The sequence below is a fragment of the Carettochelys insculpta genome, chromosome 3, assembly GCF_033958435.1.
Source record: "Carettochelys insculpta isolate YL-2023 chromosome 3, ASM3395843v1, whole genome shotgun sequence".
In the NCBI taxonomy this organism is placed as follows: domain Eukaryota; kingdom Metazoa; phylum Chordata; order Testudines; family Carettochelyidae; genus Carettochelys; species Carettochelys insculpta.
The window spans coordinates 47,262,774-47,288,036 of record NC_134139.1 but is presented as its reverse complement, the minus strand read 5'-3'; the positions used below and the strand labels follow the sequence as shown (position 1 = coordinate 47,288,036).

The 25,263-nt window shown below is 50.1% G+C and overlaps 1 protein-coding gene across 1 annotated transcript in view; it reads right to left on the bottom strand.

Moving 5' to 3' along the window:
• Positions 1-25,263, bottom strand: part of DNAH8 (dynein axonemal heavy chain 8) — a 548,480-nt gene that overhangs the window by 405,949 nt on the left and 117,268 nt on the right. Inside the window, exons 19-20 of the mRNA XM_074989796.1 lie at positions 19,301-19,381; positions 3,585-3,701 (exon numbers count right to left, since the gene is read on the bottom strand). Of these exons, the coding sequence (XP_074845897.1) occupies positions 3,585-3,701; positions 19,301-19,381 (198 nt within the window). The remainder of the gene's footprint in view (positions 1-3,584; positions 3,702-19,300; positions 19,382-25,263) is intronic.

Genomic DNA, 25,263 nt, shown 5'->3' with positions numbered 1-25,263 from the left:
CTGTCGCTGCAGCTGTCCCCCTGGCTACTTGGATAGCTGACTGGTCCCCCCGGGGCCTGGGGCCCTCCCGCCCAAGACACTGTCGGTTTCCCCCCCAGGTGCCCCGACACCTCTAGAGACACCCCAGCTGCACCGACTGGTGGGTGTGTCTGGTGCTGTGGGAGTGGAATGACAAGAGGTGGCTGCAGAACTTCCGCATGTTGAGGCACACCTTTGAGGCTCGTCCCCGTACTCAGGCACCAGACCACCTGCATCAAGCCTGGTCTCACCCTGGAAAAGTGGATCGCGATAGCTATCTGGAAACTGGCCACTCTAGACTCTTACTGCTCGGTGGGAGAACAGTGCAGGGTGGGCAAGGCCACTGTTGAGGCCGTACTTATGGAGGTAAGGCAGGCCCGGGTCACGCATCCCCCACGGGCGGGTGAGGAGGGCCGGGGTGAGGAGAACCCCCTGCTACAGGGGGCATGCCAGGAGGGAGCAGGCTACGAGGGGGCAAGACAGGGCACGGGGGGAAAGCCTGACACACTCTCATGGGAGCACACATCCCTCTTCCCCCATGCAGGTCATCAGAGCCATCAATGCGATGCTGCTGTACAGGGTCATCCGCCTGGGGGATCTACATGCCGCCACCACGGGCTTCAAGGACCTGGGCTTCCCAAACTTCTTTGGTGCACTGGAGAGCACACACATCCCCATCCATACCCCAGCACAGAGCATCAGCCATTATGTCAACAGAAAGGCCTACAATTCAGTGGTCCTCCAGGTCTTGGTGGGCTCTAGGGGCCAGTTCGCAGACATCTACATGGGCTGCACCAGTCACACCCATAACTCCCAGGTCTTCTGGAACTCTGGGCTCTGCTGGCACATGGGGGCTAGCACATTCACCCCGCAGCAGGAGATCCCAGCATGGGGGTGCATCACCATGCTGCTCTGCATGGTGGCAACCACCGCCTATCCCCTCCAACCGTGGCTCCAGAGGCCATACACAGAACATCTTGAACCCACCCAGAAGGCATGCAACACAGCTTCCTCTTCTTTCCAGAGGCCCAGGAGGTCCAGCAGCTCCTGCTCCATTCACGATGGGATCCTTACTTTTTCTCCCTCCTCCCCCAGAACTCTGGTAGTCCTGTGAGAGCTTGGAGGAGGTGTCCTGGGGCTCACGCAGGGGCTGCATGCTGGCCATTCTGGCCTGCCACTGCTCCCGAGTGTTGCTCAGAGTGTGCAGCTGGAGCTCATGCTGGGGCTGCTCCTAGCATGCACTCAGCTTCCTGCCACAGGTTCTTGCATGCATGCTGCTTTAAGGCGGCCAAACACAGGGATCATAGAGCCCTGCTGCTGCCGGCTGGAGTGGCCCCACGCTCCAGCTAACCAGTGGCATGGTGGCCCCCTCTTTCGAACAAGCAGCATGTGGAGTGTCTACACGTGTACTCTTTCAATTTAGTTTTTCAAAAGGGGACGATCTACCTGATGTGGGATCGGAGTTCAGATATAGATGTCTGCGCTCCATTCTTTTGATTTTCTTCCGAAAGAAGGCATTGCAAGCATAGATGCACCTGCCATTCTTTCGAAAGAGAGCCACATATTTCAACATTTTGCACACTTGTAGACACAGCTCTTATGTGTGTGGGGTCATCATCAGAGCTAACTACCTCACATGATGGGCAGTATTTAAATGCTTGTGAGGGCTTTACACTAGACTGAATTCTATCCAGCCATTTTTAATAAACTAAATCTAAGGGAACCACAAAACTAATTACAACAATCAATTATATAGAGAAAACCTGTGAAACAGAAGAAGATAAAAAATACACTGAGCACTTCGTCTGAATATATGGACACTAAGAGGTTTGGGGGAAGTGCTGCTCGTAAAGAGCCGGGGAGAAGCTACAGGACCAGAAGTCATGAGTGCAACCCTACTGAGCACTTCCAAGCAAGGTTCCCCGGCTTCTGTGCACTGGGTGAACACACACCTCAGTATAATACACATCTGCAACCACCTGAAGAAATGATGTCATGTAATTTTGCACTCTCCCACTTAAACTGATTTATGTTCTAAAACAGATGCAGGAAAGGCTAATGAATAGAGTTTCTGGAATGGGGGAAGTTTCAACAACTGATGGACCAGAATTGAGAAAATGGGCTATTCAGGGCTCCCCAAATGTTCTTAACAGTTTGGATGAAAAGTTGGATTTCCTGAACCCTAGGCAAGGATATCACAGACATCTTCAGCATGGAGAAAAAAAAAAACTGTAGAAGAAAGGATTCCAGAAAAGCCGTGTCTACACGTGCACGCTACTTTGAAGTAGCGGCACTAACTTCGAAATAGCACCCGTCACGGCTACATGTGTCGGGCGCTATTTCGAAGTTAACATCGACGTTAGGCGGCGAGACGTCGAAGCCACTAACCCCATGAGGTCCCAATGTCGAAGTAGGGACCGTGTAGTCGTTGCGCATCCCGCAACATCGAAATTGCGGGGTCCGCCATGGCGGCCATCAGCTGAGGGGTTGAGAGACGCTCTCTCTCCAGCCCCTGAGGGGCTCTATGGTCATCGTGTGCAGCAGCCCTTAGCCCAGGGCTTCTGGCTGCTGCTGCTGCAGCTGGGGATCCATGCTGCATGCACAGGGTCTGCAACCAGTTGTCAGCTCTGTGGATCTTGTGTTGTTTAGTGCAACTGTGTCTGGGAGGGGCCCTTTAAGGGAGCGGCTTGCTGTTGAGTCCGCCCTGTGACCCTGTCTGCAGCTGTGCCTGGCACCCTTATTTCGATGTGTGCTACTTTGGCGTGTAGAAGTTCCCTCGCTGCGCCTATTTCGATGTGGTGCTGCGCAACGTCGAAGTTGAACATCGCCGTTGCCAGCCCTGGAGGACGTGTAGACGTTGTCTATTTCGATGTCACTACATCGAAATAAGCTACTTTGAAGTAGGCTTCACGTGTAGACGTAGCCAAAGAGAGCTAAAGATACTTAAATTAACCAATGGACACAATGACTAGGGATAGTGTAGTATTGGCCAGATCCAACAGGAGGACCTTAGAAAAGGCAGGGGAGGGGTATGCAGAGTTGCCTTTGTAGGTAAGTGTGATTACTTTAGTAGTGGTCTGACATATAAGAAATGCCTACCTTCCTCTTCAAACCAGAAGGAGAGTGAACTGACAAAAATTGGAAAACAGTTCTGACCGACAGTGGTAATCTCAGACACTGATCAGACCTAATGCAAATTCAGCTGCAAGAAAAGAGGCTACATTCTAGGATTTAAGATTGGTTAGCAGGGATATACATATGGAGAAACTACCGTGGACCTTATAATTGTTCCAAAATAAATACATAAATATATATAATAAACATCATTTGCTTTAAAAAGAACAAAGACATATAATTCAACATTGCAAAACCTTATCATAAAGCGTTAATAAGAATTTAATTTTAATCTTAGCTAAGAAGTTTCTTACATGCAAACAGAAGTGAAATAATTAACTGAGTTTAAAGCACAGGTTCTTCTTCCTGTGAAGAAATTCTAAAATCAAATGAAAGTATATTTGAAATTACTTCAAAAATGGCATTTGAATTAATTTAGCAAATAGACATACCATTTTCAAAAGCTGCTTAAACATATTCATAACTTCATCAACTTCTTGAAAAAAACTGTCTAATGTCAGAGATGACCAGGTTAATATGGTAAGCCCTTGTCTCAGCACAGATTCTACCTAAACAAACAATAAAAATACAAAATTGTGATGATAGAGAGAAAAATAATGTTAGGAATATAACATACCACCAGACAAAATTATAAAAATGAACAGTGATCCTGTATTCCTTACTAAAAGAAAGAGATTCTTAGTTTACAGCCATATTTTTTGTTTGTTTTTTTTTTCGACTCAAGGAAATCTGTAGACATTTACTCAATGTTTGTCCAGCTTTTTATGTGTACCACTGTCATGTTAACCAAGATGCTAACAATTCTAAAAAGTACCTACCCACCACCTCTTCCTGTTCAGTCTCACATTGCTTGCTGCTTCCCTAATATCTCTTCAAGAATGTTATTTTCTTAAACAAAATCTTAACTTTTCAAGTTTTCTCCTAAACCCAGTAGTTTGCTGCAGTTCTCCATCACCGGATACATTCACATCACATCTCCAAGTCTCGTACGAATTGACAATTTTGACTCTTTCCTTTCTTCCCCCCCAATCACATCTGCTATCCCACTAAATCTTGTTGCTCCATTCCCAATACTACTTCTAAAATCATCACTTTCCTCGCCAGCCACATCCCTATTTTTCGCCAAAGGTAACTTAATGCTTTCATATCAGTCAGGTCATTCAACAGTCACTGCTTTATTCTAAATTTCATTTGACTAGAGAAGAGGCCACTCTTCATACCAGAGGTGTCAGAAGTGTGTTAGCTTTTTTATTTGGAAAACATTAAAGCTGTGATGCCTATTTGTTTCTTTCGTGGCCAGAATTAGGCTGCATCAACACTATGATACTGAATTTATTAATATCGATTTTGTAATTCTGGAATTAATAAGTTTGAATTTGACCACCCTCATTTCCCACATCCTCCTCACAAAATCAACTCATTGCTGCCACACACAAATTGGCTAACATTGATTGCTGCAGTAGTGCCCTGTGGGAACCTATCCCACAGTTCCCTCGTCCCCGTAACATTCTGGGTATGCTTGCTGGTCTTTGACATCATCTTCCCACATTGCATTTTCCTCATTCCCCTCCCATGCTAAATAAACATCCACACAGATGGCCAAAGTTTACAGAAACGTCTTTCTGCAGCTGAATTCATAACTGGCCATCCACTGAGTGTCCCCCCTGCCATGATTGCATCGACCCCTGAAAATATGCTGATCCCTGGAAATAATACAGGAACCCTCAAAGTTAGAAGAAAGAGGATAGAAAATTCTAGAAGAAAAGATTTTTGACTTTATTGAAACTAATACAGGGACCCCAAAAATCATGAAGAAAGAGAAGATAGGAAAGTTTTTCAGAAGAGAGAGCTGCTGATGGGGAAAGTCTTTGGCAGCAAGCCCCTGAATATCTTAGCCATCGGGGGAAACTTCCCCCGGTGATAGCAAACCCCCAAATATCTTTCCCAACCTTGGAGCCCTAAATGCACGCAAGCTAGGACATGGGCTGCCTGGCAGCATGGTCAGCACCGAATGGCAGGAACATCCTTTAACTGGGTTGGGGGTTACCCATGTGATACGGCAGAGTGCCGGAAAGACCCAGACTGTGTGGTGCCTGTAGGGGAGGGAACAGGGTTTACACACAAATGTAAACCACTGAGAAGAAGTTTCTTGGCATCTTATGCAAGCACGACTCCCACCACAGCCTTATGCCCTCATGGTGCCATGGGGCAGCGGCTAGCACCAGGCAGCACAGAAAAAAAAACAACTAAGCCGCGTCTACACAAGCCAGCTATTTCAAAATAGCCAGGACAACTTCGAAATAGTGCCCGGCGCGTCTACACGTGCTGAGCGAAATTTTGAAGTTGTAATTGATGTAAGGTGGCTAGACGTCGAAATCGCTATCCTCATCAGAAGATGGGAATAGTGTCCTGCTTCAATGTCCAACGTCGAAGTAGGGCATGTGTAGATGATCCGCGTCCCACTACGTTGAAATAGCGGGGTCCTCCATGGCGGCCTCACCTGAGGGGTTGAGAGGCTCTGTCCAGCCCCTGAGCTCTATGATCGCCACGTGCAGCAGCCACTTAAAGCTCCCTGCCCCCTTATTTCCTGTGGCAGGAAGCTGAGAGTGTGCAGGCAGCAGCACAGCCTACACGCTCTCCAGACACCCCAATCTACCACCAGGTACCCATGGCAGCCAGCCAGCCCCCCAAGCACCCAGAAGACACGCCCCCAGGGGACCCAGGGCTCCCAGCCATCCAGCCAATGGGGGAAGAGGCAGTGGGGCCCCTCCTGTCAGATGCCGAGATCCGGGACCTGCAGGGGCTCTGGGGCGAGGAGGAGGTGCTCCAGGTAATGGGGAGCAAGCACCAGAACGCAAATGCGTTCGCCCGGCTGGCCAAGGGCCTGGTGCCCGGGGTCAACCTGTCTGCACTCCTGACCATGTCAGGAGTAAGGTAAAGGAGCTGCAGCAGGGTTATGCCCGGGCCAGGGACATGGCCAGCCGGTCTGGGGCTGCCCCTGCTGCTTGCCCCTTTTACAGGGAGCTCAGGGAGATCCTGGGCCCCTAGTACACCACCTCCCCCCGGCCACCCTTGACACCTCGGACAACAAGCCCCAGCAGGCCCTGGAGCCAGAGTCCAGCCCGGAGGCCAGCCCTGCACCCCAGGGGCCCTCAGAGAAGCCCACCCCTGGGACAGCAAAGGAAGAGGAGGAGGAGGGCTCCAGCGACAGGGGGTTCCTCATCGACCTCCCCTCCCGCAACTCCAGCTGGACGTCCGCCCAAAGGGTGTCCCCGACCGTGGAAGCAGACCTTCAGATATGTATCCCGAGTGCACACCCCTGGGTTAAGGGGCGGGGACAAGGGACATGACCAGGGCTGTCCACACACCCAGCCAGACCACGGCCCCGAGGACAGCAGTGGCACGTCCCTCAGAGCTCATCAGTACCTGCCTCCCAGAACAGCGCCATGCCCCATCCCTGGGGATAGGGGGGAGCAGAACCTCAGAAGGGGGCCCCCCTCCAGGGGGATACCACACCCATATTATCATCTCTGGGGGACAGAGGATGGGGAACCAGCAGTGGAGGGGTAGGGGGACGTGGGCCACGGGTCAGGGCCCAGACTAACGGCTGTCTCTGCTCTTCCCCCATCTATTCTGCAGCTGCACCATCTGAAGGCCTCAACAGCACGGGCGCTGTGTCTGTTGTGCCGGACAGCCCAATGGGGCCATTGCATTGGGGCAGCCCAGCGGCAGAGCAGGGACTGGCCCCAGGACAAGCCCGCCACCGCCGGAGCCAGCCACAGGTGACCGCTGACCCCCAGCTCCTCGCCACCCTCTGGTGTCAGGTGGAGGTTTCAGAGCACCACCTGCAAGTGGAGGAACGCCAGCTCCACTTGCAGGAGCGAGCGCTGACCTGGCGCCAGGAGGCTTGGGGGTCCTTCATGAGGACTTTCGAGTGGATTGCGGAGCAAATGCCGCCCCCCAGCTGCCGTCCATCTCAGCCACCCTCCACCAGTCTTGGAGCCTGCCAAGAAGGGGGACCACGGGGCTCAGGAACCAGCCCAGCCATACCTGCTGGTTCTCCCAGCCCCCACCCAGCCTTGACAGGGCCTCCGGCCCAGACGTGGCTTGCGCTCCCCTACACCAGGCGCTGGACAGTAGAGGTGAAGGAGGCCAAGCACTGAGCCCCCCAGGGCCCACTTTGCACATATTCCCCTCCCATTAATTGTACACAGTTGCCTTGTCCCACCCCCCTTTAGTAGCTGTCATCCACCCCATCCCCCAGATGTACAAAGTTCCCCATCATTAATGTAAAAGTTCATTGTTTTGTTTCAAGAAGGTTTGCTTTATTTAAAACAAAACAAATGTGTGGTGGTGTGTGCTCTTTGGTGCTCAGTGGTGTGGGCATGGGGGCAGGTAGTGTTGTGGGGGCTGTGGGGGGGCAGTGGCTGGCTCACCAGCTGGCCCTGCCAGCGTTCACCCTGCAACCTGGTCAAAATGGGCCCGCAGGGCCTCCCGGACCCAGATCCCCTCATGGTCACCTTGGCGACTGGGGGCGGCGGGTGGCTGGATGTAGGCCATGCCAGCCTCCACAGCCCAGCCCTGCACGAATGCCTCCCCCTTGCTCTCCACCAGGTTGTGGAGTGAGCAGCACACGCCCACAACCTAGGGGATGTTGGGGAGCCCTGCATCCAGGAGGGTGAGGAGGCACCTCCAGCAGCCTTTGAGGCGGCCAAAAGTCCTTTCGACCACCTGGCGTGCATGGTTTAGGCGGGTGTTGAACCCCTCCTGGCTGGCACTGAGGTGGCCCTTGTAGGGGCGCATGAGCCAGGGCTGGAGGGGGTAGGCCGCATCTGCGACAAGAGAGAGGGGCAAGGTGGTGTCCCCCAGAGGGATCTCCTGCTGGGGGATGTAGGTCCCCGCCTCCAGCCGGTGGCACAGGCCCGAGTTCCTAAACACCCGGGCGTCGTGGGTGCTGCCAGGCCAGCCAACATATAAGTCCAAGAAGCGGCCCCGGCTATCCACCAAGGCCTGGAGAACCACTGAATGGTAGCCCTTCCCATTCAGGAAGCGTCCCCCACTGTGCTCCGGGGCACGGATGGGGATGTGGGTTCCATCTAGTGCCCCGAAGCAATTAAGGAACCCCATGCTGGCAAACCCTGTGATGGCTGCATCCAGGTCCCCAAGCCGTATGTGCGTGTGGAGCAGCAGGGCGTTCAGTGAACACACCACCTGCAGGGGAAGGACATGAGCACCCATGAAGCGTGTGCCTGGCCCTCCCTCTGGCTCCCCCCCAGGTCTCCCCTCCCCCCTGGGCTCCCCATGGTCTCCCTCACAGGCTCCTGGCTCCCCCAGGCTCCCCCACAGGCTTCCCCCTGCCCTCCCGGGTCCCCGCTCCCCCTGGGGTCCCCTTACCTCCATGACAACAGCCCCAACGGTGGCCTTGCCCACACCGAACTACTGTCCTATGGATCGGTAGCTGTCTGGAGTGGCCAGCTTCCAAACAGCAATACCATTTGTCGACGGCAAGGGCACGTAGCATGGGGATGTCCTGGTGCCGCAGGGCATGGGTGAGCCACTGGCAGAGCTCGAGGAATGTCTGCCGGCTCATCCAGAAATTCCGGAGCAAGCGGTCATTGTACCATTCCCCAAGCACCAGCCGCTCCCACCAGTCTGTGCTGGTGGGGTACCTCCATAGCCGGCGGTGCATCCGGCAGGGGGAGGCAGGAGGGCTACATGGCCTGGGGCGGCTTCTTCATTCCCCAAGGAGGACAGCTCATCTTCTTCCAGGAGAAGCTGGGCTGCCTCCTCCATGGCACCAAGCAGGGCGGCCACTGCTCCAGGGGTGGCTGTGTGGACTTCTACCTGCTGCTGCTACTGCTGCTGCTGGGGGTCCATGTTGGATGCACGGGGTGCAAGTGGCTGTGGGCTCTGCAGACCTGTGCTGTGCAGGCCGAGTCTGCCTAGGATGGGCCCTTTAAGGGAGCGGCTTGCTGTTGCCCCAGAAGGGCTAGTCTGCACTGTGACTCCGTCTGCAGGCTTTCCTAGCCCCCTTATTCTGACTGGGGCTGCTTTTGTGTGTAGACGCTCCCCTGAGGGGCCTATTTCGATTTAGTGCTGTCCTACGTCAACGTTGAACGTCGACGGTGCCAGCCCTGGAGTATGTGTGGACACTATGCATTGCTATTTCGATGTAGTGTCCCAGTGTAGACGTAGCCCAAGTGTAGACACAGAACCACAAACTCTCTGAAGGGGCCATTTGTAATGGGTAGATGTGCTCAAAGCACTAAAAGCAAAGAAAAAGACATTTTCAGGCTGTCATACAAACATGAGTCTACAGCCAAATGCTTGCTGCTCCCGCTTTGAAATTCACGGTCTTCCTGTTACTGGAGAGCAGTGAGGGGCACTGTGAGTTACATATGGGACAGCTCTGGAGGCTAATAAATTCAATTTTAAGACATGGCACTCTGTAGTGAGGTGCTGTGGCCTCCCCCTGGCTCAGAGGTGGAGGAGGCTGCTCAAAGACCCTGGTGGGCAGGCCCAGAGCTGGAACACCTGTGCCTCACCCCTCAGAGGGCAGCGCCTGGAGCCAGAAGGGCCAGGACCGGGACTCGAGGCCTATTAAAGGATGGGCCTCCAAGCAGGATGGAGATCTCTGACCAGGCTCCTGGGCGCCAGAACGGGGGGAACCACTGCCAACCGGCCAGCTGGCATGAGCTGCCCCCCAGAGGCCCAGATCAGCCTGGGCAGCCGCTGCCAAGCCTGTCATTGGGCCAGTACCCCAACTTCCCTGATCTACCAGGGCCCTCACACCGGTGGCAGGCCCCTTCCCCCAAGGCCCTGCCAGGGCTGGAGAGACTGCCTGTGGCCAGTTACCCTGGAGTTCCAGAGGACCACAGTCAAGGAGTCCTGCCTGATACCCACAGCGCTGAGGCCTTCCACCGTCTCAAGCCCACGGTCCTGCCACCAGTGGACTACCTGAATGACATGGAGATGTCCAACTGGCCAGACCTTCCAAGGACAACCTACACAGAAGAGACCCACCAGCCTGGACCTGCAGACCAAGCCAACTGGGACCCAGCCCCAATGGAGGTCGAGGTAGGAAGCGGCCCAGGGAACGCTCCCCGAGCCCATGGTGGTGTGTTGTGGTATGGATCCCCACTATCAAGCTGAGGGTGACCGTGACCAGTAGGGCCATGGGCTGGGACACTGGAGTGGGAGGGCTGGGTTCCCAAACTGTTTGCTTACCTGTGGCCCTGTCCTGAACTAAGGGTTGGGCTCCCAAACTGTTTGCTTACCTGTGGCCCTGTCCTGAACTAAGGGCTGGGCGCCCAAACTATCTGTTTGACTGCTGCCCCACCCTGAACTAAGGGCTGGGCTCCCAAACGGTTCGCTTTCCTGTGGCCCTGCCTCTGAACAAAGGGCTGGGCTTCCCAACTGTTGTTTATCTGCTACCCCGCCCTGAACTAAGGGCTAGGATTCTAAACTGCCTATCTACCTGCTGCCCCGCCTTGAACTGAGAGCTGGGTTTTCTACCTGCAGGCTTGCCTCCAGCCATCCCTTAAAGGGGACAAGGCCCCAGGGTCAGCCAGACACGGAGGGGCAAGCTGTGTCAGCCCACACCACCTGGAAGGGGCAACTGCCACGGGCCAAGGTCATTTACACGCTTCCATACTGGCTTTTAATTGAACTTCTGAATTCAAGCTTGATGATATATCCATCAAGTAACTGCGATTGTGTAATCTTGAAATAAGTGCTCCTGAAAAATTGAGCTAATAGTATTTACAGTGAAGACAGTCATGTGGTAATATTGAGCTAATTGCCTTAAATTATCTCATAGTATAGTCGCAGCCTTAAAGTGGAACCTGCTTTGACCCAAAGGCTTCCTGCAAATGGGATTCTAGTTGCTACATAGCTGTTACTGTCCAGTCCCTTTCACTCCACCGTGGATAGCCCATTCAATTAAATCACAATCTACGTCTATAGCCCCGATGAAGAACATATCCATTGCAGAAATACGCAAAGCTATCAAGTGGTCTTTGATCCCTAGGCACTGACTTCTCTTCTAGTTGGAAAAGAGTGCTCATGTTCCACTGTACTCCCACCTCACTCTTCCCACTCCTGCTCTACCCGCACCAAACCCCTGCTCCTCAAGTGCCACATCCCCGCTCCTTTCCCTCTCTCCCAAAGCATTCAAATGTCATCAAAAGAGGACATTTTTCACTTCATGCAGTAACAATGGTTCTTTGAGATGTGTGTCCCTGTGAGTGCTCCACAGCAGGTGGTGGGCTCACCCACCACCACAGGATGGAGACTTTTCTTAGCATCACTCAGTGGAACTGTGCATGCATGAGTCCACTGCATGCTGTTCGCACTACTAGGCATCGTGCACAGCCCCACTATCTCCTCAGTTACTTCACTGATGCCCTAACTATGTCTATTGCACCGAGTAGAGGGGAAGTGGGCAAGACATGGAGCACCCACAAGGACGCATGTCTTGAAGAACCACTGTTACCACACAAAAGCTGCGTCTACACATGCACGCTACTTCGAAGTAGCGGCACTAACTTCGAAATAGCGCCCGTCGCGTCTACATGCGTCGGGCGCTATTTCGAAGTTAACTTCGACGTTAGGCGGCGAGACGTCGAAGTCGCTAACCTCATGAGGAGATAGGAATAGCGCCCTACTTCGACGTTCAACGTCGAAGTAGGGACCGTGTAGACGATCCGCGTCCCGCAATGTCGAAATTGCTGGGTCCTCCATGGCGGCCATCAGCTGGGGGGTTGAGAGATGCTCTCTCTCCAGCCCCTGCGGGGCTCTATGGTCACCGTGGGCAGCAGCCCTTAGCCCAGGGCTTCTGGCTGCTTCTGCGGCAGCTGGGGATCTATGCTGCAGGCACAGGGTCTGCAACCAGTTGTCAGCTCTGTGGATCTTGTGTTGTTTAGTGCAACTGTGTCTGGGAGGGGCCCTTTAAGGGAGCGGCTTGCTGTTGAGTCCGCCCTGTGACCCTGTCTGCAGCTGTGCCTGGCATCCCTATTTCGATGTGTGCTACTTTGACGTGTAGACGTTCCCTCGCTGCGCCTATTTCGATGTTGGGCTGAGCAACGTCAAAGTTGAACATCGACGTTGCCGGCCCTGGAGGACGTGTAGACGTTATTCATCGAAATAGACTATTTCAATGTTGGCTGCACGTGTAGACGTAGCCAAAGTGAGTAACTTCTCTTTCCTCTTTGAGTGCTGTCCCCACGTGTTGTGCTGTATGGTAGCTGACTGTAGAGCAGAGCCCCCTAAATGGACAGTGGCTTTTGGTTCAGTGAATCTACTACAGAGAGTACCACTTTAGCTACTGCCAAGTCTTTGTCTGCATGAGATTGTACTGCATAGCATGTCATGAAGGTGTGGTAAGAGGACCGCGTAGCTGCATGACATATAGCCTGTAATGACATTCCCTTTAGTGTGCTACTGATCTTGTAGAATGTGCTCTCCAAAATGCCAGCAGTGGTTTATTTTGAATGGAATTGCATTGCACCATGCATGCAGCTATAAGTCTCAATACATGTTGGGATGACAGGGGCAATCCCTTTGACCTTTCTGTGATAGATAAGAATAGCCTTTGTGATTTTCTGAACGAGCATGTCCTGTCTGTGTTGCAGGATATAGCCCTTCTAACATCCAAAGTGTGCAGTTTGGCCTCGGTAAGGGAGGTATGAGGCTGAGGTTATGTCTACACGAGCCCCAAACTTCGAAATGGCCACGCAAATGGCCATTTCGAAGTTTACTAATGAAGCGCTGAAATGCATATTCAGCACTTTGTTAGCATGCGGGCGGCCGCGGCACTTCAAAATTGACGCGCCTCGCATCTCGTCCCCACAGGGCTCCTTTTCGAAAGGACCCCGCCTACTTCGAAGTCCCCTTATTCCCATCAGCTCATGGGAATAAGGGGACTTTGAAGTAGGCAGGGTCCTTTCAAAAAGGAGCCCCGTTGGGGCGAGCCACGTCAATTTCGAAGTGCCGCAGCCGCCCGCATGCTAACGAAGCACTGAATATGCATTTCAGCGCTTCATTAGTAAACTTCGAAATGGCCATTTGTGTGGCCATTTCGAAGTTTGGGGCTTGTGTAGACACGGCCATAAGGTAAAAAGTAGGAAGGATTATAGGTTTGTTGATGTGAAACTGAGAGCATACTTTCAGTAGAAAGGAGGGATGGGGTCATAAAACCACTTTGTGCTTGCGGAAGATTGTGTATCGTGGAGAGTCAGTCAAAGCAGCTACCTTGCTCGCTCTTCAAGCTGATGGTTTAGCCATGAGAAACAGGGTTTTCATTATTAACATAGCAGAGAACATGTGGCCATTGACGCGAATGGAGGCCCCATCAAGGCATGAAGGACAAGTTCCAAGTCCCAAGCCAGAAGTACAGGCTTATAAGGAGGCATAATGTTTTGTATGCCTTTGCAAAACCTCTTTTACAATTGGATGAGTGAACACCGAGAAGACTTGTACAGGTGGATGGAAGGCTGTAAATGCTGAAAGGTGAATCATAGTGAAGACACCAATAAGTGGGTAACTGTTAGGTAAAGAATGTAGTATAAGAATTGTATGCAGCAGAGCTTTTGTGGGATGTATGCCCCTTACAGAGCACCAGGATGAGAAACGGTTCCACTAGGAGAGGTAAGTTTTGAGTATTGTTTCTCATCTTCTATGTGACAGCACATCTCTCACTTGTTGGGAATAGTGGTGTGTATCCTCTGGGAGCCACAGAAACCAGACCATCAGATGCAAGGTGTGGGGTGAAGCACAGAACCTTTGTTCTAAGAGAGTAACTCCAGACAGCTGAGAAGCCAGTAAGGAGGACAAAAAAAAAAGGCAAGAGAGTAAAGGAAACCAGCTCTGTCTGGGGCACTCTGGAGCAATAAGGATAATTTGTGCTCCAGCTGTCTGGATTTTCCTGAGGATCCTGACAATCAGAGGAATGGGCAGAAAGGCTTACAAGAGGTGAGTATTCCAAGAGAGGATGTGTGGCCTTTGTCTGCTCTTGAACAGTACCGGCTACATTTAGAGTTTTCCGATATTGCAAAGAGATCAGCTGGATGGCCCCACATCTGAAAGATTGACATAAAACAGAATTGTGGTATTGTCTCTGAGAATCCAGACTGTCTTGTTTTGAATGTGCAGCAGTGCACACTCAGTGCTTGCAAGCATTGAAAACAGCGTATAGCTCAAGAAGGTTGATGGGTAGTTTCTATTCATCCTTGGTCCATCAACCTTGGACGTGACACTGCTAGCAATGTGCTCTCCAGCCAAGAAGTGAAGCGTCTGTTGTAAATTGATCAGCTGGTTGGGCACAGTGAAATGGGCCCCTACTAGAGTGTTTTGTTCTTGGATCTACCAGCGTAGGGACTTGATTATCTTTTGAGGTACCAACGCCCATCTGTGTATGTGATGTCTGGTGGTGGCATACACTGATGCCAACAATGCTGAAGGCAGTGAAAATGTAGCCAAGTACTGGGGACAACGTAAGTAGTGGCCGCCATGTGGCCAAGGAGGCCAACACATGTAAAAATGGGAGTCGTAGGGCTGATGGTAAGTTGTGATATAAGGTTCTTTAAAGCTTCATGGCACTGTGTAGGTAGATAAGCTTGAACAGCTGATGCAGGTGGTAGGCTTCAGGGTTGATTTGGTGATGTTAATGAGGAACTAAGAGATTGTAGCAGCTGTCTTGTGGATTGTACCATGGTTCTTATAATATCTTGTGGTGGGCCTCAAAGGAGGCAGTCATTGAGATACAGGAATATGGTGATGCCTTTCCATCTGAAGTGCACAGCTACTGGGGCATGGACTTTGGTGAATACCCTAGGAGCAGCTGAAAAATCCAAAGGTAAGGACTCTGTACTGACAGTGTTGTGCTCCGAGGACGATGCACAAAAGGTGTCTGTGACCAGAGTGAACAGTGACATGGAAATAAGCATCTTGAAGGTGAACCAGTCCCTCTTGTCCAATGGAGAGATCATAGAAGATAGCATGGTCATTTTGAAGCACTGTTTACAAATATATTTGTTCAGCCACCATATATTTAGGATGGGCCTCCAACCCTCTGTTTTCTTTTCTGTTCGGAAGTAGTCTAAGCAAAATCCTTTCCCTTGATGTTGTTTTGGAACTTCTTCTATGGCTCCAATTTGTAGAAGGTGTAGAACTTCGAGCTGTAGTAAGTTCTCACGGGAAAACTCCCTAAAGAGGAACGGGTGGGGTGGGGGAATTGGAGGGATGGAGAGTTGAGGGATAGTATATCCCGGGGTAATGACGTCTAACACCCACCTGTCCGTGGTTATTAGCGTCCACTGATGGTAAAAGAACATATGCAGTGGTGGAATATTTGATAGTTGTACACTGGAGAGTGCCGGAGGTTCGATGAGCCCTGGACCAAAACATCAAACTAGTTGTTTCAAGGCTGGAGGAGACGCTGAGTGGTTATTTGGAGCCTTGAACCTCTGATTTTGTGTTATATTAGTATGGTATTGATAAGATTTATAGCATTGTTTTGTGAGTGATTGGTACTTGCATCCGTGATACAGGATGTACCCTCTTTTGCAAAATGGAGGAATGTACATTCCCAAAGTACGCAGAGAGGTTTCTGTCTCCTTGCTGGAATGTAAGACCTCATCTGTGTTGGTTGCAAAAAGCTCAAGTTTATCAAATGGTAAATCTTCCACCTTCGCCTGGAGTTCTTTTGAACACCCACTACTGTAGCCATGAGGATCTTCTCATAGCAATGTCTGCGGCTATGGCTCTGTATCAGCTGAGTCTAATGCCATCTGCAGTGCTGCTTTTGCTGTGGTCTTTCTGAACTATAGATTTCAGGATAGAAAGAAAGATGAGAAATTCAAAGAGTTCAGAGTAATTGTCGAAATTACAATTAGCTAAAAGCGTAGAATAATTAGCTATGTGTAGTTGGAGAACAGATCCTTCTATCAAATAGCTCCAGGCATTTATGCTCCTTGTCAGCAGGAGTATTTCTATACATTGATGATTTTGTCCTGTGGTTGGCAGCATTTCCCGCTACAGAATTTGATTGTGGGTTTAAAAATAGAAAGTCCATACCCTTTGACAGGACAAAAATATTTTCTCATCCCATTTATTAGTGGGTGTAGCCGTGGCAGGGTTTTGCCAGTCTTCATCTGCTGCCTCCACTATAACCTCATCAAGTGGTAGGGGTACTCTGGCTGTTGTAGGTGATTGTATACATTTAGAAGCTTATGTTGCATCTCCAGTATTTCTGTTAAATGTCCTGGCTGACCGCCAGTCTCTTAAACAGATCTTGGAATTTTTTCAGGTCATCAAGAGAAGAACGGTGTATGGGTGAGAGTGCTCCTCCATGAGACATCACAGATTGAGCTGTTGGTGAGTCAGGAGGAAGGTGTGACCCTAGATCATCCAGCAGGTGCATATCATGTATTCCTATGCCTTTACCATTGTGTGAGGAGACAGACAAGATAGGAGATGACTGGCCCAGTGGACAGTGCCCTTCAGTGGATCCCTAATGGGACTATTGTAGCGACATAGCAACTGATGTGATCGAGGTCTAGAGTAAAAAGAGTCATGTGGATAGTGATGATGATGATGATGATCTGATTAATAATACGAGGCATGAGCTGCACCTGGGGATGTGTTGCGATGAAAAGGCACTTCTATGATCATAATATCTATTAGTTCCAGAAGAGCATGATGTTCTGAGGGCTTCTGGAAATTGACTAACCATTCCAGGTAAGCAATCTCTGTACACTGCAGAGTAATGGGAACAAGGTAATTAATAACACCACAGTGCCTTGTAAGAAAGATGATAGCCAGTCACAGTATCTCTGTGGTGGTAGGGTGGACTGGGGGGTGGCTCCTGGTGCCCCCGTGGTGATCTAGTCAAAGAACGCAGGCTATGGTTCAATGAGGGAACTCTGTTAGTTTTGCCCAGGCTTTCTGCTGTGCCACTGGTGAGACCTGGTGCTGCACCAAGGTTTGACATTGCTCCTCCACTGCTGAGACAGAGTGCAGCACCACATGTTCCCCCAGCACCAGCAACAGCTCTGTTTCAGCCGGTGCTGGTTGAGCACTTGGCATGGCAACCACCGCTTGGTCTGCCAGCGACAGCAATGGCCACATAGACCCTTTTGGTATTGCTGGTGCCATGGGGGTTGAAGCCACTTTCACTGAGGCATGGCTTTTAAGCTCAGAGCCAGAGGAGGGCTTGGGCTTTTATATGCCTGGTGTGCCCGTTTCATGTCCCTTGCTCACCCTGGGCAGGGAGTACAATGGGGAAGGCTCACTGCCATAGTTGCAGTGAGGAGGAGATAGCATCCCTGAAAGAAGGGGCATTGTCTGTTTAAACTGCAGGTCTAGCAGTGGCTGGAGAGCTTGATCAAAGGAGCATTTTCAGCCACAGCTACCTGTCCTTTCTAGCTCTCTCAGTTAAACTCTTACAATGAGAGAATTTCTGAGGAATGTGAGCTTCTTTAAGGCAACAAATATACATTCTGAGTGCCCATCTGCAGCAGACATAGAATCACAGCACACAGAGCATTTTTAAAGCCCAGTGTTACTGACATCTCAATGTGTTTCTTATTGTCATCTTTTTATTTTACTTTTTTTTTAAGTAACAGGTCATAGGTCATATTGGCAAACTGTACAATGAATATTGAAACTGACAAGAAAGAAAGAAGCTCCTTCTTCTGTCTCATTTTTTTGTATGTAATACAATTATGTTATAAACAAAGAAGTATGGTTATAGAAAAAGGAACTAGTAACTATAGACTATATATTCTCTATCTACAGGTCTCAGGAGAGAGGCGAGCTCCATCTGTAGCCAAGGGCAGCTATGAAGGAACTGACAAGAGAGCAGCAAGTCACGAATGGCGCGCCCTGTGATCGCGCATGTGCAGCCCCTCTGAGTGCTGCTAAAAAAAAGTCTCCATGCTGTGCCAGCCCAAGACCTACTGTGGAGCACCCATGAGGGCAACACTCATAAAAGGTGGGTGATGAGAGGGTGTTGAGATTGATGAGGAAAGAGTTGGTCTGTGGGGCCATCAGTAAGGGAGAAGAAAAAGAGGGATCAGAAGTGGGAACCTGGCTGGCAGTGAAAGCTAAGCACCTGCTAATTTTTCTCCATGGGAGCTCCAGCCACAAAGGACCCACAGAGTTAGCACCTATGCTTTAGTCCATGTCTTCTTACATATAAACAAATTTAGGCTAGAAATCACAGTAATGTTCATAATCATCAGAGGATTGAATTTCTAGAATAGCTTCCCAACAGGAGTAGTGGGAGTAAAAAAAATCTAATTTTAAGATGGCACTTGTTAAGTTTCTGAACTAGATTAATACAACAAGATAACCAGCAACATAAAAGGACTCAACATACCAGGAGGTCCCTTCCAGCCTATGGTCCTATACTGAACAGTTAATCTGATCTGGCAAGCTAGGCCTACACGAGCCCCTTCCTTTCGGAAGGGGCATATTAATGAGCCGGTTCGAAAGATGCTAATGAGGTGTTGCCATGAATATGCAGCGCCTCATTAGTATAATGGTGACCGTGGTGATTTAAAAGTGCAGCTATTGAATTGTGTGCCACCTGTGGAGACAGGGACCTTTCAAAAGGACCCCCCCCAATTTTTGAAAGCCCCTTCTTCCTATTTGGTGTTAGGAAGAAGGGGCTTTCAAAAACTGGGGGGTCTTTCAAAAGGTCCCCATCTCCACAGGTGGCATGCAATTCGAAAGCCACACTTTTGAATCACTGAGGCTGCTGTTATGCTAATAAGGTACTGCATATTCATGGCAATGCCTCATTAGCATCTACCCACTCAGTAACATGCCCCTTCCAAAAGGAAGGGGCTCGTGTAGACACAGGAGCAATGTAAATGGACCTCTAAGGGAGAATAGGCAATAGCCTGCTAGAATGGTATTAAGTAGCTGACTGCAAACGAAAATCTAACACACTGTGTTATTTACTTGCCAAATCACAACATTACATAATCTAAAATGGCTCTCCCAGGCATTAGTGTGAATTAGTAAGATTCTAATTTGTGGGATTGTTTAACTTAGAATTTTAATGTTAAGAAAATTACATTGAATTCTAAAGCTACATTAACTTCTGGTGTATTCAAAGTAAAATATATTTAGCATTACCAACCTTTCTCATTTTTGGTGCCATCAGATTTACAAACACAGTTGGTATTTCCTGACACAAATCTTCGTAACATTGCAGAAGATTCTGTTGATATTAAAAATTTCAATTTTATTAGCAATATTTTAAAATATTTTTGCTTTATTCAAGATTTTCAGACAAGCAAATCAACAAAAATTAATCATTTTAGACATAAGAAAAAAAGAAACTGGTACAGAACCCCAGGTGATTTCTAAATGCAAAATTTGACATTAATACTTACAGCATTTATCTGTTTATTATCATCAATGAAAAATGGCAAGATTGTGTTTTGTTATATGGGGTATGTGAGTGCAGAAAAGAAAAAAAGGACACTTTCTGCTTCATAATTATTGTTATCCCCACTCCACTTGTCCCAGTCAAAACATTAGCCCTTGTGCTTGGGAAGGACAAACATCAATCCTTGTTCAAGAATAGTGTCAGAAGTGGCAGTAGCCACCTTAGACGGAGCAGGGAAAGGTGGATTCATGCTCTCTCCCACACTGAATTAGAAGCACTAGTTCTTGCATATAGAGTGGAAGTTAAAACTCGCTTCCTGCTATTAATACAATCTTCAGCAGCCTCCCATCCTGTTCCCTATCTTCAACAAAAAACAAACAAACAATCATGAAATTTCATATGCTACATATTATTACAAAAGTTGATGTTTGGGTTTTCCAATATGTTGTTTTCAGGGGGTTTCGTACTGCATTTTTGGTTCACCGTATCTCCAGAACAGATTTATGTAAAAATTTCAAACTGCTTCTCTAAAACTCCCTAAAACAAGTAGAAATGCCTTTGAAAAAGTACATAGAAAGATTGCAGAGATTTTTAAATATCACCAGAATATAAACACGCACACATTATACATTTATGTGCCTCAGAGACTCACAGCGTCCCTTTTGCTGCCTTGTGACTTCACAAAGGCAAGGGTCTCTGCTTACAGTGCCATTTTCATCATGGGCAAGTCCTATGACACCCCCACCATCCCTTCTACCTCCACCATGTTGGATCCACCTGAGGCTGCCAGGTCATCTGCCCCCATGGTGGCCAAGGGCACAGACACAGGCTCTGGGTCCCCTTCCACACCTGCTGAAGCACCTTCTGCTGGTTCCACCTCTAAAATTGCCTCCCTGAAGGATAGGAAGGGTCAGCAGACAAAGAGCAAGAGCTCCACCCAGAAGGGGAAACCTCCCATGGCAAGCGTTCCCACCACTGTTGCAGCTATATCTGCTGCAGCTCCGCTTCCTTCCTTGTCTCCCATCCCTCCATCAGTTCTGGGGGCCCTGTCTCCCTGGCCCCCAGTTTGTATGCCCAGGTGGCTGCCAGCTCATATGCCACTCCTGCTGCCTCCAGAAATACTATCCCTTACGGCCATGGCCCCTTCCATACCCTCACTAGAAGGCACGGGATGTATTGCCTCCTGGTGTCGGCCTTGCCCCACATAGAGATAACATGTGCAGTGGGGCCTGCGATCATGGTGGCAGCTTCTAGAATATTTGGGAAGGTGGCATACTTCCTGGAGTCGAAGGCCACTGCCCAGGAGGTGGTGGAGAGAGACCTGGCAGTAGGGGGCATCCATGTGCCCCTTGAGCCGTTAGAGGAGCTGGGCATAAAGGTAGCATTCTCCTCTGTTCCCCCTTCCTCCCCAGTGCTGCCCATCTACCTTTTCTAACCACACTGGGGAATACTCTGTGAGTCCTGGGTCCCCACCACCACCACCCCTGGCTGCCCCTGGGCTGCAAGGTTCCAACCTCCATCATGTCCTCTCCTTCCACTGGCAGGCATAGGTTCAACTGCAGCCAGCAGCACATGGTGGGGTCACACCAGAAGGGACTTTCTGGTGCCCCATCAAGGGGCCCAGTACCAGGTGTACTACACTGTGGGGGAGGCATAGTGCTTCTTTTGCTGGGCAAAGAGGCATGTCCAAAGGGACCGCCCCCAGCCCAGCCAGGGGAGAAGCGTGGGACCCCCGACACCCGGGAGGGCACTGACCAAGTCATCACCAGTGGTCCTACCACCTTGGACCCTGGGGCCACCCCTCCTCCTCCCACAATATCAACACTGCTTGGTTGCTGGAGGATGCCTCCCCACCAGACCCAGATAAGCATGCAAATGCCACTGCTGTAAGAGGCAATAAAGTCAGGCCTACAGAGAAGGTGGCGGGGCCTGTGACAGGACTTGGACAGGGCCGACTGCAGGACAGGTTCCTCCCCTCTCTCACTGTCCCATCCTCCTCCTCCCTCTCATCACTGCCCTCATCCCCTTGCCTCTCCTCTGCCATCCAGTCCACCTCTTCAGATGGCTGCGAGCTTGTGCAGGGGAGGCGCAACAAATGGATGACAGGGAGGATGTGCTGCACAAGGCACTGAGGGGGAATAAAAGCCCCAATCCCCCTGCCGGACCTCCGACCACTGACCAACTGTGGAGGTAGGCTGAGGTTGCCATATCAGTTGCGGAGGGTGCCATTCCCTCTATCTCAGAATCTTGGCCCAGCAAGGCCATGGTGAGCTCCAACCTCATGCCCGCTCCACGTTCAGAGGCGGCCACTGCCACATCCACTGCTGGGGGGAGCCCCAAAGAGGTGGGCAGTGGCCTTGCCTTCGTCTCCCAGAAAGTTGAGGTCCTGACCCTGATCCTGGCTGCCTCAGTTGTGGACCCCTGCTCCTGGAGGGCTATGAACAGGGATGAGCATCGCATATGAGCGCAATGCTAGCGCCCAGTTGCCCCTTCCATCTCCTTTTTCTGTGGTTTCCTCTGATCCCATCACTGCCCCTCCTCCGAGCCCCAAGTCATCGCAAGGTGCAACCATCTGCCCAGTCAGGAGTGGTGCTCCGGATGTTGCTATCGAGTCCCTGGGTGTCTCTGGTGGGCCAGAGCTCCTGCTGTTCTCAAAACCCCCCACAAGTGAAGCCTCTGGTGCTGCAATCCCTGTAGTGCTGGAGCCTGATGCATTCCAACCCCCATCCCTACCACCTCCCTGCCCTGTGAAGGGATGTCTTTTCCCAGCACCATTGTTGCTTGGGCTCCCTCCTGTCCCTGTCCTCTGCTCCATCCCCACTCCTGGCTCCACCCTTGTCCCCAGCACATGTCCTGCTCCTGACCCTGATTCCCTTCACTCCCCCGATTCTCCTCCTGTTCCCCACTTCCCTCTACTCCCCTTCCTCCTTCTGCCGCAGAACCTTATCCCCCTCCTGATTTCCACCCCGTTCCTATCCTCCATATTGTTCCTGCTCCTATCCCCATTAACCCTACTTTTCTCCCACCTCCTTATACTGTTGTAACCACCCCCAGGGCTGTGAACCCCTGGGAGGTGCTTTTTCTTTTGCTCTCTCCCAGCACATCTGGGGCTGTTCTCCCTCCTCCACCTGCCCTTGTCCAGCAGCAGGGACTCAACCCCTGCTTGCCTACCCTTGTTGGCCATGGGGCCCACAGAAGGGTCTGGTCTGAGGGCATTTGGGGCCCTGATGCCCCAATGCACTGAAGCCCAAGATACACTGTTTCTTGGAAAACGTCCATGGCATCAAGAACAAAGTGATTCTCGCCCTTTAGCTCTGGGGAGATTATCACCTTACCCTCAAAACTGTTAGGGCCATCTTGAAGAAGGGTAAAGGGACCGAGAGGAGGGATGATGCAGCCTACCAGCAGACCTGTGGCTTCCGTGACTCCCTGCTCACATTTGGGGTGGGTCACAGACTGCTGTGTGGCCCTATGGAGACCATTAGCAGTCCCTCAGGCGAGCATTCTCCCCAGCGCTCATAATGCCATTGTTCATGACGAAATACTTTGTTGACCTCTCTCTTCATTGGTGTAGACATGGCTGGATTTTTCCAGACTTCATCTGCCTTCTCCATCATAGCTTCATCAAGTGGTAGAGCCACTCTACCTGTGTTGTTTCTCTGGCATTTCTGATAGGATGATCTCTTGTCTGCTAACCACCCTTTTAAAGAGGTCTTGAAATTATTTTAGGTCATCAGGAGAAGGATGGTCTATGGGGTTGATCGCTTCCCCATGGGAGAATGAAGATTTAGCCATTTGGAGAATCAGGAGGCAGCTGTGATTCACAATCATCTGACGTGAATATCATGTATATCTGCTTCCTTGTTGTGTGTAGAGACCGATGCAATAGGAGACGGTGCTGTGCCACTATGGGTAAGGTGACCAACCATCCCATATTGGGCAGGACAGTCCCGTATTTGGGACTCCAAAAAGATGTGCCTAACTGTTTTTTAAAAAGGAATGAATTGTCCCACATTTAAGCCCTTGGGGGCTGAGGATGGTGCGGGAGTGCCCACGGCTTCCGCTTTCCCTGCGCTCCAGGCCGGGAGCACTCGCTGCCGCCATTTCCCTGGTGAAGTTTTCATTACAAGTGCTTGTAACCACAAACAAGAACGAATGCAATGCATCATCAATGGTGATTTCCAGGTCTCTCAGCCAGGTTTCCCCTAATGTGCTAGTGGTTTGCATGGCAGGGATTAGCATTCACCTCAGATTCTGCTAGTCCAGGGCAACTATTACCAGCCACATTAACAGATGTGGGAGAAGTTATTCCTGTGTTTTATCCTGACCACAAATCACCACTACTACCCTAGTGCTGCTTTGGACAAAGACCCCAATTTTGGGAGGCTTAATGCTGGTTGCTGGTCTCACAGCAACATCCATATTGCTAGGGAGAGAGAGCATTGTCCACCTATCCACCTGCACTTCCAACTTGAGTTTCCTATGAAGTCCATCAAAAGGCCCGTCGCCCACACCAGCATGCCACACTCACCATGACTGTACAATATAGCTAGGGATTCTACTTATGTGCTGGTTTGCACTCGAGTGTAATAAGGGTGTACGCAGTGTATCCACTGATAATGGTTGTCTTGTGCTTTGCACGCATTATAGTGGGAAGCTTGGCCTTCAGCATAGTCTCTACATGGGCAGAGAGGCTTTTGAAGATTAGAAGACAGAAAAAGAGAAGATGTTCTGTGAGATAATGAATGCCTCTGAGTCAGTTGACTTGGAACTAAAAGCCTGGAGGATTTCATTGTCTGAAAAACTGGGCATGAACATGGAGAGCAGGAGATTATCACAGAAGCAGGAATATGCCACAAAGGATGAGATACACTGGATTATGAAGAACTAATCAGACATGTTGAGGCACCAATGTGCACTTGAAGCAAAGAAGCTTGAGGTTAGACTCCCTCTGCAGCCTCTGCAGACCTACTTTCAAGCATCAACCTGGTCCCAATTTCCCTTCCTCAAACATTCCAGCAGGCAAGGGAGGCACCATGATATCCCTTCCACTCAACACCAGGAGAGGGTACTAAGAACAAAAGCAGTCAATCAAATACCTTTGATGAGCAAGACTACTGTTCTATCATACACAAGCTGACTTGGTTTCTCCCTCCTAATTTTATCACATTATTTCCAAGGTACATTATTTTCTGTTCCTTTAGTTTATTTATGTTTGTGCAATAAAAATAAATATGTCGAGAAAGAAAGAGAATCAAAGAATACTAGAACTGGAAGAGACCTTGAGGGCACAGAGTGCAGTCCCCTGCCCTCACAGGCAAAGCACCATAGACCATTCCTGACAGAAGTCTATCTAACCTGCTCTTAAATATCTCCAGTGATGAAGATTCCATAACCTCCCTACACAATTTATTCCAATGTTTAACCACCCTGCCAGTGACGAAGTTTTTCCTAATGTCCACCCTAAGCCTCCCTTGGGCAGTTTAAGCCCATTCCTTCTTGTCCTATCCTCAGACGCCAAGGAGACAATTTTTCTCCCTCTCCCTTGTAACTCTTAGGTACAGTACTTGTAAACCACTATCGTGTCCCCTCTCAGTCTTTTCTAAATTAAACAAGCTCAATTCTTTCAGTCTTTCTAAACTAAAGAAGGCCAATTCTTTCAGTCTTCATTTACTCTTCAATGTTCTTTTATTCCCATCACAGGGATTTCT